General features: G+C 37.0%; 3 protein-coding genes and 1 pseudogene across 5 annotated transcripts in view; all 4 read right to left on the bottom strand.

Annotated features, from left to right (window-relative positions):
* Positions 1-2,161, bottom strand: part of LOC123841477 (C-type lectin domain family 4 member D-like) — a 63,979-nt gene extending 61,818 nt beyond the window's left edge. For all 3 annotated transcript variants that reach the window (XM_064591618.1, XM_064591619.1, XM_064591617.1), the window contains exon 1: positions 2,038-2,161. The gene's annotated coding sequence lies outside the window, so the exon portion shown is untranslated. The remainder of the gene's footprint in view (positions 1-2,037) is intronic.
* Positions 181-13,338, bottom strand: LOC135364292 (C-type lectin domain family 6 member A-like; annotated as a pseudogene).
* Positions 11,341-14,926, bottom strand: LOC123843998 (barrier-to-autointegration factor-like). The gene has a single exon (XM_045873919.3). The coding sequence runs from the start codon at positions 14,918-14,920 to the stop codon at positions 14,651-14,653; it is 270 nt and encodes an 89-aa protein (XP_045729875.1). The 5' UTR covers positions 14,921-14,926; the 3' UTR covers positions 11,341-14,650.
* A 1,418-nt stretch (positions 14,927-16,344) lies between these two features.
* The window catches only part of LOC123843999 (C-type lectin domain family 4 member A-like), a gene marked incomplete at its 5' end in the record, with an annotated part of 28,938 nt that continues 26,655 nt past the window's right edge, over positions 16,345-18,627 (bottom strand). Inside the window, 2 exon segments of the mRNA XM_054506359.2 lie at positions 16,345-16,492; positions 17,719-17,834. Coding sequence (XP_054362334.1) covers positions 16,345-16,492; positions 17,719-17,834 — 264 coding nt within the window.

Genomic DNA, 18,627 nt, shown 5'->3' with positions numbered 1-18,627 from the left:
AAGAAAGAAAGAAAGAAAGAAAGAAAGAAAGAAAGAAAGAAAGAAAGAAAGAAAGAGGAAAGGGGGAAAGGAGACAGGGAGGGAGAGAGGGAAGGAAGGAAGGAAGGAAGAAGGAAGGAAGGAAGGAAAGAAAAAGTCATTGATGGCATTTAAAAAAAAAGGGCAAAGGACTTGAATAGACATTTCTTTAAAGAGAGTATACAAATGACCAGCAACTATATGAACAGATCCTTTTGTTTATTATTTTTTATTGTAATTCCAGTATAGTTAACATACAGTGTTATATTAGTTTCAGATGCACAATATAGTGACTCAACAATTCCATGCATTACTCAGTGCTCATCATATAAGTGTACACTTAACCCCCTGCACCTATTTCACCCATCCACCTATCCCCCTCCCTCTGGTAACCATCAGTTTGTTCTCTATATTAAGAGTCTGATTATTGGTTTGTCTCTCTCTCTTTCTCTCTTTTTCTCTTTGCTGGTCTATTTTGCTTCTTAAATTCCACATATGAATGAAATCATATGGTATTTGTCTTTCTCTGAATGACTTATTTCACTTAGCATCATAATACTCTCTAGCAAAAGTGGAATTTTGTCATTGCAAATGACAAAATTTCTTCCTTTTTGTGGCTGAATAATATTCCATTTTATATATATACCACATCTTCTTTATCCATTCATCTATTGATGGACACTTGGACTGTTTCCGTATCTTGGCTATTGTAAACAATGCTGCAATAAACATAAGGTTGCACATACCCTTTCAAGTTAGTGTTTTCATATTCTTTGGGTAAATACCCAATAGTGCAATTACTGGATCTTATGGTAGTTCTATTTTTAATTGTTGAGGAATCTCCAATCTGTTTTCCACAATGGTTGCATCACTTCGCATTCCTACCAACAGTGCATGAGGGTATATGAACAGATTCATAATATTGCTAATTATTAGAGAAATGCAAATCAAAGCTATAATGGAATTATAATAATCTTATACCCATTAGGATGGTTGCTATCAAAAGAAAAAAAAAACAAGTGTTGTCAAGAATGTGGAGAAACTGGAATACTGTACATTCTTTTTTTTATTTTTTTTAAGATTTTATTTATTTATTTGAGACAGAGAGAATGAGAGAGAGAGAGCACATGAGAGGGGGGAGGGTCAGAGGCAGAAGCAGACTCCCCGCTGAGCAGGGAGCCTGATGCGGGACTCGATCTCGGGACTCCAGGATCATGACCTGAGCCGAAGGCAGTCGCTTAACCAACTGAGCCACCCAGGCGCCCGAATACTGTACATTCTTTGTGAGAGTGTAAAATAGTACAGTCACTATGTAAAACAGTGTGTCATTCTTCAAATAAATTAAAATTAGAATTACTATATGATCCAGAAATCCAACTTCCAATGTAACTGAAAGCAATTCTCATAGAGACATTTGCACACCCGTGTTCACTGTAGCATTAGTCATAAAAACCAAGAGGTAAAAGCATCCCAAATGTCCAACACTTGAATGGATAAATGATATGCAATATATGTACAATGGAATATTATTCAGCCTTAAAAAGGAAGAGAATCCTGTTACTGCTACAACATAAATGAACTTTGAGGACATTATGTTAAGTGAAATAAGCCAGTCACAAAAAGACAAATACTGCACAGTTCCACTTATACTCATTCAAGCAGAGAATAGCAGGCATGGTGATTGCCAGGGACTGTAGGGAGGGGGTAATGTGTAGTCGTTGTATAGAGTTTCAATTTTCCAAGATGAAAAAGTTGTAGAGATCTTTTTGCAACAATGTGAATATGGATAACACTACTGAACTGTACATTTAAAAACAGTTCAGGGCTGCCTGGGTGGCTCAGTCGGTTAAGCATCTGACTTTTGATTTCAGCTCAGGTCTTGATCTCAAGGTTGTGAGTTCAAGCCCCTCTTTGGGCTCCATGCCAAACAAACAAACAAAAAACAGTTCAGATGGTAAATTCTGTATTTTCTTCCACAACTAAAAAAAATTTTAATGCAAAATAAAGAAAAGTACCTACTGCTTCTGTGTTGATCACCACCAAGTGAGCACCCATTGCAACATAGCTCTGCTGACTCTTTGACCAAAAATTCTGTTCAGTAGAATGAAGTCGCAGCTGGAACCAAATGATTTCCAAGTACTTGGGGAACATGCCCAGACATTTCCTGTGTTTCATGAAAGAGAAGGATGAGTGCAAGATGGCATAAATAAGATTAAAGAGGTATTTTTTATACACAAAATTCCAAGAATCTGCATTTGTTTTCTAGAGATGGGTTTCTTATCTCATGTATTTACTGTTTCCCTGAATTATATAATTTGGGGCCATAGATTTGCTTTTAAATAAACATTCTTTAGCATTAAGTCTTCAATATTTACTAAGGTTTACTTGCATAATTGTTCTAGATTATCTGCAAAGAAAAATCATTATCAAGTTTTTTTCCCGATTTTCAAATCCTTTATACATTAGAAACACCAATGTCTCTCTGAATTTCAAATGACTAATACAAGTGAATAATTTTAGCATATATCTATATATATACCTAAATAATAAGTCATTTAGATTTGTTGGGGTTTGAATGTTTTTAAAGCTATTTTAATATATCTGGTCTTCTTGGGCTTAATCTTTTGATCCATATTGCTAAGATTCAGCTGTGTTATTGTATGTAGGTCTACTTTATTTATTTTTTATGTTGTTATATCATTACATATTAAGTGATGAGAAACAATGTGTAGACTTTTTTATCTTTTATAACATTATGAGTTGAATAAAATAGATAGACCATATCTGTTTCATTTTAATATTAGCTGCTTTTAGAAGTCTATCTCAATTATGTATTCTGTTCATTATTAAAGATTGCTTTTCGGGCGCCTGGGTGGCTCAGTTGGTTAAGCGACTGCCTTCGGCTCAGGTCATGATCCTGGAGTCCCGGGATCGAATCCCGCATCGGGCTCCCTGCTTGGTAGGGAGTCTGCCTCTCCCTCCTCCCTCTCATGCTCTCTGTCTCTCATTCTCTCACTCTCAAATAAATAAATAAAATCTTAAAAAAAAAAAAAAAAAAAGATTGCTTTTCATAAAACTCCTCAAATCATTAAATCATTTTAATTTAAAAAGTCGAATTTGATGAACCGTTTTGGTGGTGGGGATTGTCTTTGTCAAATTATGTCCTGCAGACATTTTTCATATGATGAATATGCTAAATCTCCAGCTCTGAGGTTGACAAAAATATTGAAAGCTGTGATGAATAGAAGCACTTGTTGGGGCGCCTGGGTGGCTCAGTCGGTTAAGCGGCTGCCTTCGGCTCAGGTTATGATCCCAGAGTCCTGGGATCGAGCCCCTCATCGGGCTCCCTGCTCAGCGGGAAGCCTGCTTCTCCCTCTCCCACTCCCCCTGCTTGTGTTCCCTCTCTCACTGTCTCTCTCTCTCTGTCAAATAAATAAATAAAATCTTTAAAAAAAAAGAAGCACTTGTCAAAAAGGTACACTCACATTAATATTTTATTTTCCCAATTGTTCTGAGAATGGGCTCATCAAGGTACTTTGTAAGCATTAAAAAACAAGGGTAATTAATAGTCATTTGATAAGACTTACCGAAACCTTTTATACCGTACCTCCTCAAAATTGAGAAAACAAATGACTACTGACTGAGAAATAAAAAACCATTTGCAAATTATTCTATTTGTTATTCTTTACCTTCAATAACACTGAAGAATAATCTAATCAAATTCTCCATTAACACATCATTACAAATAATTTTTGATAACAGAATACTGTATGATTTTTGGCAAATAACTCTGAAAAAGTTCAAAAACGTGATAGTCTAACAAATCACCTTCTATTCCTATCTACTTATTTATATCAGTAAGATTTATCAGTATGTGTCACTAAATTAAAAAATAGGAATAGAATTGATGTTAAATTCTCATTGTAGTAATATTAGGATACATCTGATTGCATTTTGTAAAGTCCCATTCATCTCATTAAAAGATGAGTTTCTAACAGTTTTACTTTATTGGTAATAATTTATCAAAATTTGTAATAAAGATGTGATGTTTTGAATATTATAACCTCATAATTGTAATTATAAGTCAATCCAGAAGAAATTTTATAACATGTAAAGTCTAATACTCCCCAGGAAATAAAAATATTGGACATATATTACATATTTTAGAAAACTGAAGAAGTATGATATAAAGTATGATATAGTTGAAGAGAGAAAAAGAATAATGTTGAACACTACATCAAAAATAAAATAAAATAAGGGGCACCTGGGTGGCTCAGTCTGCCTTAGGCTCAGGTCATGATCACCAGGTCTTGGGATGGAGCCCAGCATCAGGCTCCCTGCTCAGCGGGGAGCCTGCTTCTCCCTCTCCCTCTGCCTGCCACTCCCCCTGCTTGTGCACGCGCTCTCTCTCTCTCACTCTTGCTCTCTCAAATGAATAAATAAAAAAATATTTTAAAAAAATAAATCTTTAAAAAAATAAATAAAATAAAAATTTAAAAAAGAATAATGTAAAACATCCAACTGTTAAAGAATACATGTTCATATTTTTATGAATGATGGTAGTAGGGATAACACTTCTGTAATAGTATTTAAATACTAGAAGATAGACTTTAAGAAGAGATGTAAGAGTTTTTTAAATGTCAATATTTATAATATTTCATAACTTAAAGCCTTTATAACAAAGGCTTTTGTTCCTATAACATGAATGTGATGAAAAACTTCAGATGTCCAAATAAATGTTATAAGGAGGCACATTGTCTTTCAAAATTCTTATTGGGGATTGGCAAGCAAAACAGTTTGAAAACCATTGGTCTAGGTAGAGCACAGGCCTACTGAAGAAACGGACTTTATCCAGACATCTGAACATCTCAACACTCTGACTGAGACTGTGGGAAACAAATTGGAGAAGATACATCGTGGCTATCAATTATTTTTTAACTATAATCTAAGTGGAAATTTTGTGTTTAGACTTTTATTTTTCCTTTTCATTGTAACAAGAATTTGAGAAGATACTATTGAAATTTGAGCACTTTTACTTGCTGACATGTTATTATAGAAAATAATTTTATCATGTAAACTTGACTCATGTAATTTGAATTAGTTGCATTGAACGGCCTCATTGGACATAAATAATAAATAATATTAGGTTGGATATACTTAAGGAGTAAATTTGCAGTCTCTTATGCCACACAAATGTCAATATCCATCTCTGTCTCATTCATTTCAGAGCATTCCAAAAGCAAAGGCTAAAGCGTCCACTGCTGCTTCCAAGAGGCATTCTTTAAAACTCCAGTTATGGGGCACCTGGGTGGCTCAGTTGGTTAAGTGGCTGGCTTCGGCTCAGGTCATGATCCCGGGGTCCTGGGATCGAGCCCTACATCGGGCTCCCTGCTCAGCGGGAAGCCTGCTTCTCCCTCTCCCTCTGCCTGCCTCTCTGCCTACTTGTGCTCTCTATCTCTCTGTCAAATAAACAAATAAAATCTTAAAAAAATAAATAAATAAAACTCCAGTTGTGGGAGTGCCTACAAAGGGTGGGAGGAAGACTATCCTGATAGAATTATGTTTTCCTCTCCAGAAGGGCCAGCTCCACAATTGTTGACAAAAGAATCCCAATGTGACAAGAGAACCAGAGGTCAGGGAGAGAAAGAAAATCATCCCTCACCACCCCATACACAATGTTCTTGTCAAATACCAAAAAAGGGAAAATTCCAACATCTCACAGAAATACAAAGAAACATCTGCCCTCTTTACGCCTTAAAGGTTTCTGCATAGAAGCAGGGGATCAGATTATTTAGTTCTTAAAGAAGCAAGAGTCTGAAATCTATTTGGATTTTTTTTCTTGGAAGGAGTAAGGCCGTAAAGACTACTACCAACATGCACTTGGCCTTTCTTTGGCTTTTTTCACTAGGTATAGTGTGAGGCAGGCAATGATTCTGAATTCAACTGTCACTAACTCTTCACATATGAAGTTACCAGGACTATATTTTAGAGTGAGGGCAGTCTCATCCTGAGCCATGTTCTAAGATCCAAGCTGACCAGTAATAAAGCTGATTCTTGGAATGGAGAAGGCTATTATTGAGAACTTTAGCTATCAAAAAGAGGATTTTATCCACTTGATAAGGATGAACATTAATGTGAAACAAGAACTGTTATGAATAGGGGTGCCTGGGTGGCTCAGTCAGCTAAGCCGTCTGCCTTCAGCTCACATCATGATCCCAGGTTCCTGGGACCAAGCCCCACATAGGGGTCCCAGCTCAGCGGGGAGTCTGCTTCTCCCTCTCCCTCTGCCCCTCGCCCCCCAGTAATGCTCTCTCTCAAATAAATAAATAAAACTTCTAAAAAAAAGAAATTAATAACTGTTATGAATAACTTCTAGTGTTGCCTTGAGCAAATTTCATGGTGTATGTTGGTAGCATTTATTGAGATCAAGAAGTCTGGAGGAAAAATTGTTTTGAGGGTGAATCTAAAGTCTGATATGAACATGTAAGTGTAGAAATATCTTAAAGCAGAGATTTTATTTAAAAAAAAAAGAATAAACCAATGTTGAGCTCAACCCTGTCCTCTCTCTGAGAAAAGGGGAAGTCTGGTTAGGCATTGCAACACCTTACCTGCCATGCTTGTCCCTTCACTGAAGCCGGTTAATATTATGTATGTAGTTCAGACAGCCTTTTGTCAGTTTTGCCATATGTAAAATGATAAGTCACTGTGAAGGAAGAAGGATTAGTATTCATGTTTTGGGGTTTTTTTTTTACTATAGAGCCTCATGCTTTATATATCTGTACCAAGCTGGCTTGCTTCCAACCACCACCAACTCTTCTCTCTAGGCAAGCTCAATAAAGACCATGCTGAATTATTACCTATTTGTATTCATTAATCATGTTCACTTATATGCCCGTAACATTTATCTCTCCCCATTGAAATTTAAGTTCTATATTCCAGGGCAGATTTTATCTGTTTTCCACGTCAATCAATCTCAAACACCTAGAACAGTGATGCTCACGAAGTAATCAATAGATATTTGTTGACTCACTGGCTGTCTGTTTCTCCTTAATTTTAATAATCCTGAAGCAAGCTTGCAGATCATTTTGATATTTTCCAAAATTTCTGACTGTTGATAGCTACAGATAAACATATAGGGTAAATAACTACCAAGAGGAACCTTTAAACATTTAGACATTTTAAATATCTCAGATAAACATTAACTTTTATGTTCAAGGGTGTGCACTTTAAGCAAGACCTGTTCTCTCTCAGGTGCTGCCATAATTCTTCACTTACTCTTTCTTGTCCTTCTACTAATGAAGCTCAATACTGTCAAAACTTTCTATCTTGGAGTCCTCAATATCTGCTTCCTTTTAATGAAATAACTATTCCTAAGCCTCCTTCTCTTTTGCACTTGGCCATGAAAAGTAAAGCAGGCTTTAACTTAGGTGATAATTCTGTTTTAATAAAGACTGTGTGGGGAAAAAAAAGACTTTGAGATTGATTTAGATCTCAGAAGGAACTTCAAACATGGCCCATTTGACATAGGAAGTCATTTTCACTCCCTCCCAGACTATTTGATACTATTTTTAATAACCTTATCAGCAAATAGAAAACCAAACTGTAGCTTAGAGAGCAAAAAGATCTTTATAACTTCTCACAAAATGAACTTGAAGTACTTATTTGGGGGTAATTGAATAGGGAAAAAATATTTTATTCCCTTATATCTTCAATATTTCATTTGAAAACTTTTTCTTCTCATACTGGGAAACACTCCCACATGAAAATCAAAGAGCCTAATCTCTATTATGATTATAAAAGTAATTATAGTTGCACTCTCAAAATAGGATTTTTGTGCCTGCAGAACACGTGATCACTAGGGAACCCAGTAGCAGAAGACAGTGTCTTAGAGGGTGTCTACAACTAACACACATTCATATGTGAGGTCATGATGGAGAAAGTGCTAATAAAACCAGGTGGAGTAAATCTGGAAGCAGAGTCAATTATCAAAAGATGGAAAAAGAGGAGGGACAGGAGGAGGAGGAAAAATCAAAAATGGTATTCCAAGTCAGAGATACATATTAATGGGGTAAAAGAGAACATATCCTAGGAAATCTTAATAGAACATGATAGGAAAAGGAATCAAGAGATATGACACCCAATGAAGAACTTTACCCACACAGCTCGCAATGAAACAAGCACAGAGGAGTGCTATGGAAATCATAGCAACATACCAGGATCTCACTTGGGACCGCCATACTGATTTCTCTGTCAGATCAGCAAGAAAAATGCAGTTATCAGGGGACCAGGAAGTGAAAATTCCTAAGAAGCTTAGAGCAATGAAGAAACCAGATGAAGAATCTGAGTAATTAAAAACCTAAAACAAGAGGAGAGCTTAGAAACTCCCTCAGAATAAATAAACAGGTGCTGCCTCTATAGTCCTAAACAATCTGGGCAAAACTCACCCTCAGACACCTGTAATTTCCATTTCCTTATTCTTTCTTCTTAAATAATATATTAATGCATTAAGTCCCTGTTTTGCCAAAAACATCACTTTGTCTCCCTCTTCCTATACCACTGTATTAATATTTGGTTTTTTACTCTTTCAAGTGCTTCTGGCTCTGAGGAATTTTTCTTTCTTTCAGCTTCCCATGACTCTTATTGTGGTGTCCAATCTTTTTCCCATCAATCTGTTGTCTACCCCTTCTCTCCAGGTGACTTTTATCATCTCATCATACACTTCTACCTTCTTCTCTGTAACTGAGAAAAGGAATGCTCACCTCTTCCTTAAGGTTGCCCTTCTCATACCATTATGTGGGCTCCCTGTACTCAGAAGGTGTCTCAGACTCTTTCTCAGAAGATGTCAACTAGAGCTCTGCTTCATTCAAAGAGATCAAAGACAAACTGCTAAACACTCCTATAAGGCTAAGATACATAAACCATACCTTGAAGGGGAAGCTGTGGTTTGGACTAAAGTTTCTAGTGATTTAAAAATACTGGGAAAAATAAAAGAGGAAATTGGGGGGCATCCGGGTGGCTCAGTCATTAAGCGTCTGCCTTCAGCTCAGGTCATGATCCCAGGGTCCTGGGATCAAGCCCTGCGTCAGGCTCCCTACTCAACAAGGAGCCTGCTTCTCCCTCTCCCTCTGTCCCTGCTTTTGTTCCTTCTCTCGCAGTGTCTCTCTCTGTCAAATAAATAAATAAAATCTTTTAAAAAAAATTTAAAAAACAGGAAATTGAGACACATATCCAAAACTGTCCATTCTAACTTTGACAAGAGCATTCAGATCGTGTGTTCAATTCCTGACATAAAATTTCTCTCTCTGGGCACCTGGGTGGCTCAGTTGGTTAAGCGACTGCCTTCGGCTCAGGTCGTGATCCTGGAGTCCCGGGATCGAGTCCCGCATCGGGCTCCCTGCTCGGCAGGGAGTCTGCTTCTCCCTCTGACCCTCCCCCCTCTCATGCTCTATCTCATTCTCTCTCTCAAATAAATAAATAAAATCTTTAAAAAAAAATTTCTCTCTCTGATTCCTAGTTATTCTGGCATGCAAAATAAAAAATTTCATATGCCCTAAGAGCAATTTATTTGTAGGTCTTAAGTACTCACAAGTCAACCTTTATGTTGGATTTTAGGGAAAGCTTAATCCATGTATTGAACAGTGTCTTAGGAAGTAAGCAGAAGTCCTGACTGACTAGATATGGCTTCAATAATAAGGGTAATATAGAAATTACATAAAGGTCCACAGACATTGTTCAGGAATATGATTGCAAAATGGAAGATTCTGGACTCCATCTGCAAAAGCAATGAAACATTCTTATTGCATCAAGACCAATATTGGGCATAGTTTAGTAATCTTTTATTATCTCCCTCATTAGGAAAGGGGGAGCTTGAAAGGGGTGTAACATCAAAGACAGGCTTCATTAATTCCTTATAATTACTCAAGGGCTTGGGGATCCTTCATAACATACAGTCTCTAGAATGTAGATCTTTCTCTTTATTAATATCATGAATATCTCCACATTCTCAAGTGAGCAATCTTGAATATGAAAACAAACAAGCAAACAAACAAAAAAACCCTGCTATGGATAGGTGCATATTGAACTTAACAAGCTTTTAAAGTGATGGAATAGTTATAGCTAATGATAAAATAGATATTGAGAACCCTAGAAAATTTTCCCTGGTGTTGGTTAGAGATACAACAAGTCATAAGGGGAAAAGGAGAAGTGGTTATAAAACATCTCCATCTGCTTCCAGTTCCCCTCAGAGATAAAGAAACATAAACCCAACGACTAACTCACTTGATGGTCCAAAGAAAACAGTTCTTGTAAACTATATATATATATACATATATATATATATATATATATGAAAATCAATTTAAAGACCTATTTTCTTCTTTTCCCATCCCCAATGTATGCTCCCCAAGTCACTTTTTGCTCTTGACCATTGGCAACCCTGTGCTCTTTGTCCTGTATACATTTCTAGATTACAGTAGCAAGCTTTGAATAGAGTGCTGAGATGGTAGAAGCAAAAGCAAAAAGGAGTAGTACATCAAAATAAAATATAAGACAAAAATTGATAGGGAGAAAGGGAGATTGGATCAAAAGCAGACTTGTGGTAGGTTCAGGTCAGATGTACAGATAAATGCAGCTTATTTCAGTCTAATAAGGGAGTAAAGCAAAAACTAGCAATGGAAAAGATAATAACTTACACAGATTAAAAATAAAATCACATACTATTAGAGTCAAAGTACATATTGTTTTTTCAGCTTGAAATCTTTTAAAGGGGACATCAGAAGTGAATCAGCAATTTGAACCAAATCCCTTTTCAAGAAAGCAGCACTGGGTTGCCCTTTTGAAAATTATTGTCCATGATTTAACTAAGTAGACCCAGTTTGATTCTCTTGTTTAAGAACTTAAAGACAATTAAATCAATAGTTGGTGGCAAGCATTACCTTCTAAGAGATACTTAGATATTCTTCCAAACAACTGTGTAGAGGATATTTTTGGTATACAGACTCACATGTACAAGATATATAGCATCTCATTATTTTCAATTTATGAGATTATTATTGTTGTTTCTTATTACCACTGGCAGATAAGAAATTTCCTGTAAGTCATTCTTGGGATGATCCTTTGGGATTATATCAAGATGCTGGGGATTACCTGATTCCAAGAAATTTGGGGAAGAATGGCTGATCACTGTTCATGGATCCAGACAGGTTATGTGCCTCAAGTCTTCAGTGCCATGATAGCTCCCCAATGCTTTGAAGCCAACTTTCTCTGGCTAGTTTTTGTTGTTGTTGTTGTTGTTACAAGGGTTGGTCTACAACAAAATAATTCTCCATTACTAGAAGTGGAACGGTTTATTTGGGTAACCTTAAATGATTTTATTTTTCTTTAGCCCTTATAAGAGGACTATAGTAGTGAAATTAACATGTTGGGAAACTGAAATCAACCCAGATAAATAATGAAACTCTTCTAGGTCACTAACCCGTTTGAAATTCTGATAAAAACTTCAGATCCATTTAAAGAATTTTTTTCACAAATGCAGGAACAAAAATTATATATTTTTATATATTTTTATTGAAAACTAATTTCCCTTGGCCAACAGACACATCAAAAGATGTTCAACACTACTAATTATCAGTGAAACGCAAATCAAAACCACAATGAGATACCACCTTACACCTATCAGAATGGCTAGAATCAAAGAGAGAAGAAATAACATGTTTGCGAGGATGTGGAGAAAAGGGAACCCTTGTACACTATTGGTGGAAATGTAAACTGCTACAGACACTGTGGAAAAAAGTATGGCAGTTTCTCAAAAAATTAAAAACAGATATACCACATGATCCAGTAATTCCACTACTGGGTATTTAGCCAAAGAAAACAAAATACTGATTTGAAGGGATATATGTACCCCTATGTTTACTGCAGCATCATTTACAATAGCCAAATTATGGAAGCAGCCCAAGTGTCCATCAATAGGCAAATGAACAAGGAAAATGTGGTGTGTACACACACACACACACACACACACACACACACAGGAAAATTATACAGCCATAAAAAATGAGTTCATGCCATTTGAGGCAACATGGATGAATCTAGAAGGTATTATGCTAAGTGAAATAAATCAGACTGAGAAAGGCAAATACTATATGATTCCACTCAAATGGAATCTGAAACAAACAAAAATCACTGAACCATGCTCTAAAAATGTTAGCTTCTTCCTTTAGACTATTGCATCTCAATAAAGTTTGGTCACTAAAAATAATATACTGTTTTATATCAGTCAAGACTTAATTAGGAAATTTATTACCTTTAATTATTAAAAAGTCAGAGTAGAATATGCTTCAGGAATAGTTGATTCAGTGGCTCAACAATACCCATAAGAAACCAGATTCTTGGGGCGCCTGGGTGGCTCAGTTGGTTAAGCGACTGCCTTCGGCTCAGGTCATGATCCTGGAGTCCCTGGATCGAGTCCCGCATCGGGCTCCCTGCTCAGCAGGGAGTCTGCTTCTCCCTATGCCCTCTTCCCTCTCGTGCTCTCTGTCTCTCATTCTCTCTCTCTCAAATAAATAAAAATAAAAATCTTTAAAAAAAAAAAAAAAGAAACCAGATTCTTTCCATTGCCCTACTCTTCTATCCATGGTGTTCCTGTCATCCTAAAGCTAGTTCCCCTCATAGTGATAGAATGACCATCAGTAGCAGGCAGGACTACATATTTCTCTGTTCCTATTCTTTGGGAGAGGGAGATTAGCTTCCTGATTCATCGGAGAACAAGGAGAGGTGATTCACTGGCAAACATGCAATTTGTGCCTATTCCTAAACCAACCAACCACTAGGATGATGTTTTGATTGCCTTGGACTAACCAGTATCCACTCTCAGAGCTGAAAGGTCACAAGGTACCTGGGCTGCATGAAAGAAAGTGACTCTCTAAATAACATCAAAGTTTTGTTTCTAAGGAAGAAGGTATAAATAGACCAATAATATGCACCACAGTAAAATACTGGTTCTTTATTATATAGTTTCGTTTGCAACAATTTTAACTGATGTAGAGCATTTCATTTTGTAGAGAGAATGTGATTAATCAAATATTTATACTGAACATTTGGCTTAATACAGTTGGATTACTACATTATTTCTTCCATCCTTGAGTCACTGAATTCATCTTTGACAAAGTAGGTACCATGGATGATTTCTATATTGGCAAAGACAAAACTTAATTTATGTTTCAGTATTATCATCAAGACAAAATTAACATTAACAAACCCTGAAGAGTTGTCATGTGTCAGCAGATTCCCACCTTCAGAGAACTCATCCAGGCTGATCATTTTCGCTCCGATGGGCAGAAGTATTTTCCCTGGTACTAAAGATTCCACTGCTACTGCCTCCTATTCCATTTACTAAGTGGCAGGTTGACTAAAAGGGCTTTAAGTGTTGGTAGATTTATTTGTTTATATGTTTGTTTTTAATAGCAACCATAAAGATGAATATAGGGCCTAAAATTCTAAGTATATTTCACTCATAGGCTTAAATATATCTGCTTAATAAACCAACATAAACACACTTTCTTCAAATAGTTTTGTCTGTAGTCTCTATTTTTCTTTTACCTCAAAGAGAACAATTACCTAAACTTTAATCAACATTTTAAAATCCACTTTCTAGAACACTGGTCTGAAAACAATTTTTGTTTGGTCGTACTTAGTATTTGAAAAAAAGGAGTGCTCAGCTGGATAAGCATCTGACTCTTGATTTCAGCTCAGGTCATGATCTCAGGGTCATGAGATCAAGCCCCACGCTGGGCTCTGTGCACTCATCGTGGAGTCTGCTTGAGATTCTCTCTCCCTTTCCTTCTGCCCCTCCCCCTGCTCATACTCTCTAAATAAATAAATAATTGGAAAAATTGTATATGCACACTTAATATCAAATATTTAAGAACCGCACACCTATGATGTAATATAATATGCCTACTACGCAAGAATAAGAAATTGTATAAAAAATAAACACTTATTTTGCATTTTATTTACTAATGATAAAATTAATCTATTCTCACTTTATAACTGTCAATCTTTTTAGAGACAGCAATGTGATTATGTTTCATTATTTTGCAGAATCTGATTCAAAACTAATATAATTCAAAGGTGTTCCAGGTATACATTGCTGAATAATAAACCACCCCAAAACTTAGTGGCTTAAAGCAACAATCTTATTTTTCACAATTCTGTCCATTCATTTGAAATCAGCTAGATGCCTCTTCATTTTTTTTTTTGAAGGTCACTAACTTTATTGATTTAAAAAACTTCACAAGGACATTGACTATTCTACCAAAAAAGGAACCAAATAGCATAAAACAGACCAGTGGGGGCAGGGGGTGAAGGAAGGGCCAGGAATCCACTCAGAAAAGCTGGTAATTGTTGACACGAAACTGGCAGGGCAAGAAGGGAGATGCATGCAAGAGCGAGAATTTCAAAAAAGTTGAAATGGTGAGGGGAGAGAACTCCCAAAGACCTTGAAGTACATCAGAAGTGAATACAACAACAGCAATGTCTTCCTTTGTAGAGGACAGGGGAGGAGTCCCCATGTGGCTGCAAACTCTGGAGACTCAATACTGGGGCTAGGGACTGGAGGCTCCCCAAGAGAGCCTCACAAGAAGGCGTCGTACCACTCTCGAAGGCACCCGAAGCAGTCCCTGGACTGCTTGGCATTGGCACCACATGTGTCCTTCAGCCATTCCCGGAAGAGATCTTCATCTTTCTTTAGCACCAGAAACTGGCCAAGGACCACATAGGCCTTGTCAAAGCCCCTTCCCTCCAGCTTCTTGCCCAAGACTTCACCAATCCCGGCCAGGCTCCCCACTGGCTTTTCCCCCATGGGCTCTGCCACGAAGTCTCGGTGCTTTTGGGAGGTTGTCATCTTGATCAGCTTAATCGACAGCTCCGGCTCCTTCCTTTAACAGCTCCTCCCACCACCCAGCTCGCCTCTTCATTTTCATATCACTCCTTAAACACAAATCTTACACAAACTCTATTACCCCACAATCTTGATTTAGTGGTGCTTTATGGAAAATTAAAGAAAATAGGATCTGAATCACATTCATAAAATGTAAGGTGGAGGTTAAAGTCCCAGCAGTAACTAATGTCACCAATTCTCCCTTGCACTTCAGTTCAAGCACACCCTCTATTCTGACAATCAAAAGCATTAGTAAAGTGGTTCTTTTTGCCCTTCACTCCAACCCCATATTATTGAAATAATAGTGGGAAAAGCTCTTTGTAAGTAAGGCTTCCCTAGAATTCTTCCAGAATTGCAAGTAAGTTGCTCTCTGAAGAATAAACTGGTAAATTCTACATACAATGGATAAGATCAGATCTGTATAAAAATAACTCATTTTTAGATACAGTCAGGAAATGAGTGGCAAATGTAATTACTCCGTTGCATCAAGATAATCAGGGCATAATCTCAAGAGGTCACACTGCGATAGCCATGGCTAGAATCAGCTTTATTATGATCAATTATAATTAGCATATGAAAGCAATGAATAACAGGCTTTACTGTAAATATGTAAAAATAAATGTGTTATACATTGTAGTATAAATAAAATGGTCAGTAAGAACTTCAGTGAAAAGAGGAACAAGAATAAACCAGGAGCCATTCTGAGTGGCAATCTACACACAGAAACTATAAAACTGAAGCAAAGAAAAAAAGTAGGGATTATAAATCTATGTCAACTCACTAGTAATAACTTCTAATTCTAAATCTCTAATGTTCAATTTCTGATTTCCCTTCAACTGTACACTGATGTTAAATGACAGTCTAAGACTGAACAGAGAATGTTAAGAACCCCAAATAGTCTACTGGGACAAAGCTGGAACTTAACTTCCATTGATGTGTATCATATTCCAACTGTCACATAATATGCTTCAGTTAAAGGTAATAAATATGTCTGAGAGGAATGGAAAGTAACAGGATTATTTCGCTTTTGACCAACCTCATGAAAAAAAAAAATCCAGACAGATGGAGGAACCCCATCATATAATTATATCAATATCTAACTCCTTAGCAAAATATCTAACTCCTCTAACAAAAATTTGGAAAGGATGCTCATGCTTCCTCCATGTGTCTGCAAAAGAGCTCTCCAGTATGGTTTCTACACATGGAGAAGGCACAAATGAATGAATGTGTATACTGATTCTATCATAAATGGAATAGGTGACAAGCCTACTGAAAAATGCTATGAAAATTCCTTACACAAGACTTACACATGAATAAAAAGAGCAAGTTAGCTATCTCTGTAATAGTGGATACCAATTCAACTACATGTTCATGCAGAATGTTCCCATTCATAAGTAGATCTTCATCACCTTGCACATCGACTTGTGATGTCCATTACAAGGAACAGTGTTCCAGCCCCATTTTCTTGTTAGATAACGAAAATGTAGCTTAACACAACCCTCATCAAGATTCCTGGGTTCACCCGAGTGCCAAAATCTGAAAGGGAAAAAATGGATGAGGTTGTTTCTTCAAACAGTGCTTTGAAAAGGGCAAGGGAGGGGGCTGGGGCTGAACCGTGTGGAAGTCAAGGTCAGATATGCCCAAATCATTCCTTCTCCAATTTTCATGCAGTTTCTCCTCTACCTGAAGCCCTGGCATTTCCTCAAAAACTGACATCACCCAGTATTGTGTCATCTTATTGCATTAAACATTCTCCTAACAGATAGCCCTTCTATTTGTCCATCATTATGTCCTGTTCCCAAGGGACTGCCAGTCCATAATCTCCCTTAAATGATGGAAAAGAAAGATTTCATCCCAGTCCCAAGTATCATTATAGTTGTTTCCTTTTTTTATATATATATTGCTTTTGGAGTCCAAAGAACTAGTTAAAACCGCTAAATCTGCTAAGATTCTTGTTATCTTAGATATGTAATTTAATTTCCCTGATTTCCATATCTAAAAAATAGAGACTAGGGCGCCTGGGTGGCTCAGTTGGTTAAGCGACTGCCTTCGGCTCAGGTCATGATCCTGGAGTCCCGGGATCGAGTCCCACATCGGGCTCCCTGCTCGGTGGGGGGTCTGCTTCGTCCTCTGACCCTATCCCCTCTCATGTGCTCTCTCTCTCTCATTCTCTCTCTAATAAATAAATTCTTTAAAAAAATAAATAAATAAAAAATAAAAAATAGAGACTAGAGTCATATTCCTGTATGTTTCACACAGTGATAGGAGGATCAAAGGTGGTATTGTACTAAAATGCACTGAAGTATTTAAGAGTTTTAAAAAAGACCTACGTAAATATGAGATATTGTAACTATCAGAAGTTAGCTCATTTGCTTTATGAGAAATATTAAATCAATAATCGGCCATGATCTTAATTGACATAAATTTTTGTTATATTTAGAGATATAATGTAGTAATTAAAAGTACAGACTTCGGTGTCAAATAGAGCTGGATTTGAGGATCATTTGTTGCCAATGCTAGATAATCTTTGCTGAGTTATCTAAACTCTCTAAACTCAATTTCCTCACCTCTACAGTGGGAAAAATAATACTGTGTGCTTCATAGAGTTCCTGTGATGATTAAATGAGATAACAAATAAAATTATTTAACGCAAGAGTTAAAAGAAGAGTAAGCTATTTTATTTTCATAGCTGATAGTTGTAACACTCTAAAATCCCTGCATGATCCAGGGCTCAGGATTCCTTTATCTAATTCTGTACTCACGTGACACTTTCATTGTATGGTGTTTGATCAACCCATTTCCAATCTCTTTTTCCCTTTGGGTCTGACAGCCCTATATAATAAGCAGAATATGTATCCAGGTTCTGGAAGATAAAATCCTAAAGGAAGAAAAGAGTTATAGCCTTTAGAGTATTCAGGTAGAACGGAGTTCTTTACAGCCTTAGGGAGAAGAGAAGAAAAGGAAAGGATCCAGGAAGAGCGACAGGGGGGCCCTCCCCAGAAGCTGAAGTCTTCTCCGGCTGAACAGTGCAGGATCAAAGAGATCACTTGTGAGCATGATGCTTGGCTCAGTCTGCTCAGGCTGCTATAACAAAATACCACAGACCAGGTAGCTTATAAACAACAAGTTTCTTTCTCACAGTTCTGGAGGTTGGAAATTCCAGATCGGGGTACTAGCATGTTCAGGTGAAGGCCAGCTTTTTCTCCCTGTGTCTTCACATGGTAGAAGGGGCGAGGCAGCTGGGTGGGGTCTCTTTTATAAGAATACAAATCCCATTCATCAAGGTTCCACCCTCAGTATCTAAGCACGTCTCAAAGGCCCCACCACCAAATACCGTCATCTTTGGGGGTTAGGATTTCACCATATGAAGTTTGGGGGAGACATAAACATTCAGAATACAGCAATGTTCAACACAAATGGAAGCAATTTCTATCCAGGATCATAATGAATTCTCATCTCAGATTCACTTCCCCCTTTCACTAAGAGGTGGTATTCTTCAAAGTCATGCATGAAAAATTTTTTTGCAGATTCAATCATTTTCCTTTCATAACTTCTTTAACTTCATTCCTGATTGTTGACGTGATTCTTCATGATTGAACTTTGTTTCTCTATTGCTATAATACCCCTTTCTCAGTGAAACAGTTAATAATTTATAAAATATTTACAGGTTG

The sequence above is a fragment of the Mirounga angustirostris genome, unplaced genomic scaffold (genome assembly GCF_029215605.1).
Source record: "Mirounga angustirostris isolate CCGP_5_RB_7025 unplaced genomic scaffold, mMirAng1.0.hap1 SCAF_5, whole genome shotgun sequence".
In the NCBI taxonomy this organism is placed as follows: domain Eukaryota; kingdom Metazoa; phylum Chordata; class Mammalia; order Carnivora; family Phocidae; genus Mirounga; species Mirounga angustirostris.
Note: the sequence above shows the minus strand (reverse complement) of the source record. Positions and strands in the feature narration are given on the sequence as shown.

Excerpts from the sequence above, each read along its gene's own strand:
- LOC123843998 (XM_045873919.3), bottom strand. The coding sequence starts at position 14,920 with ATGACAACCTCCCAAAAGCACCGAGACTTCGTGGCAGAGCCCATGGGG.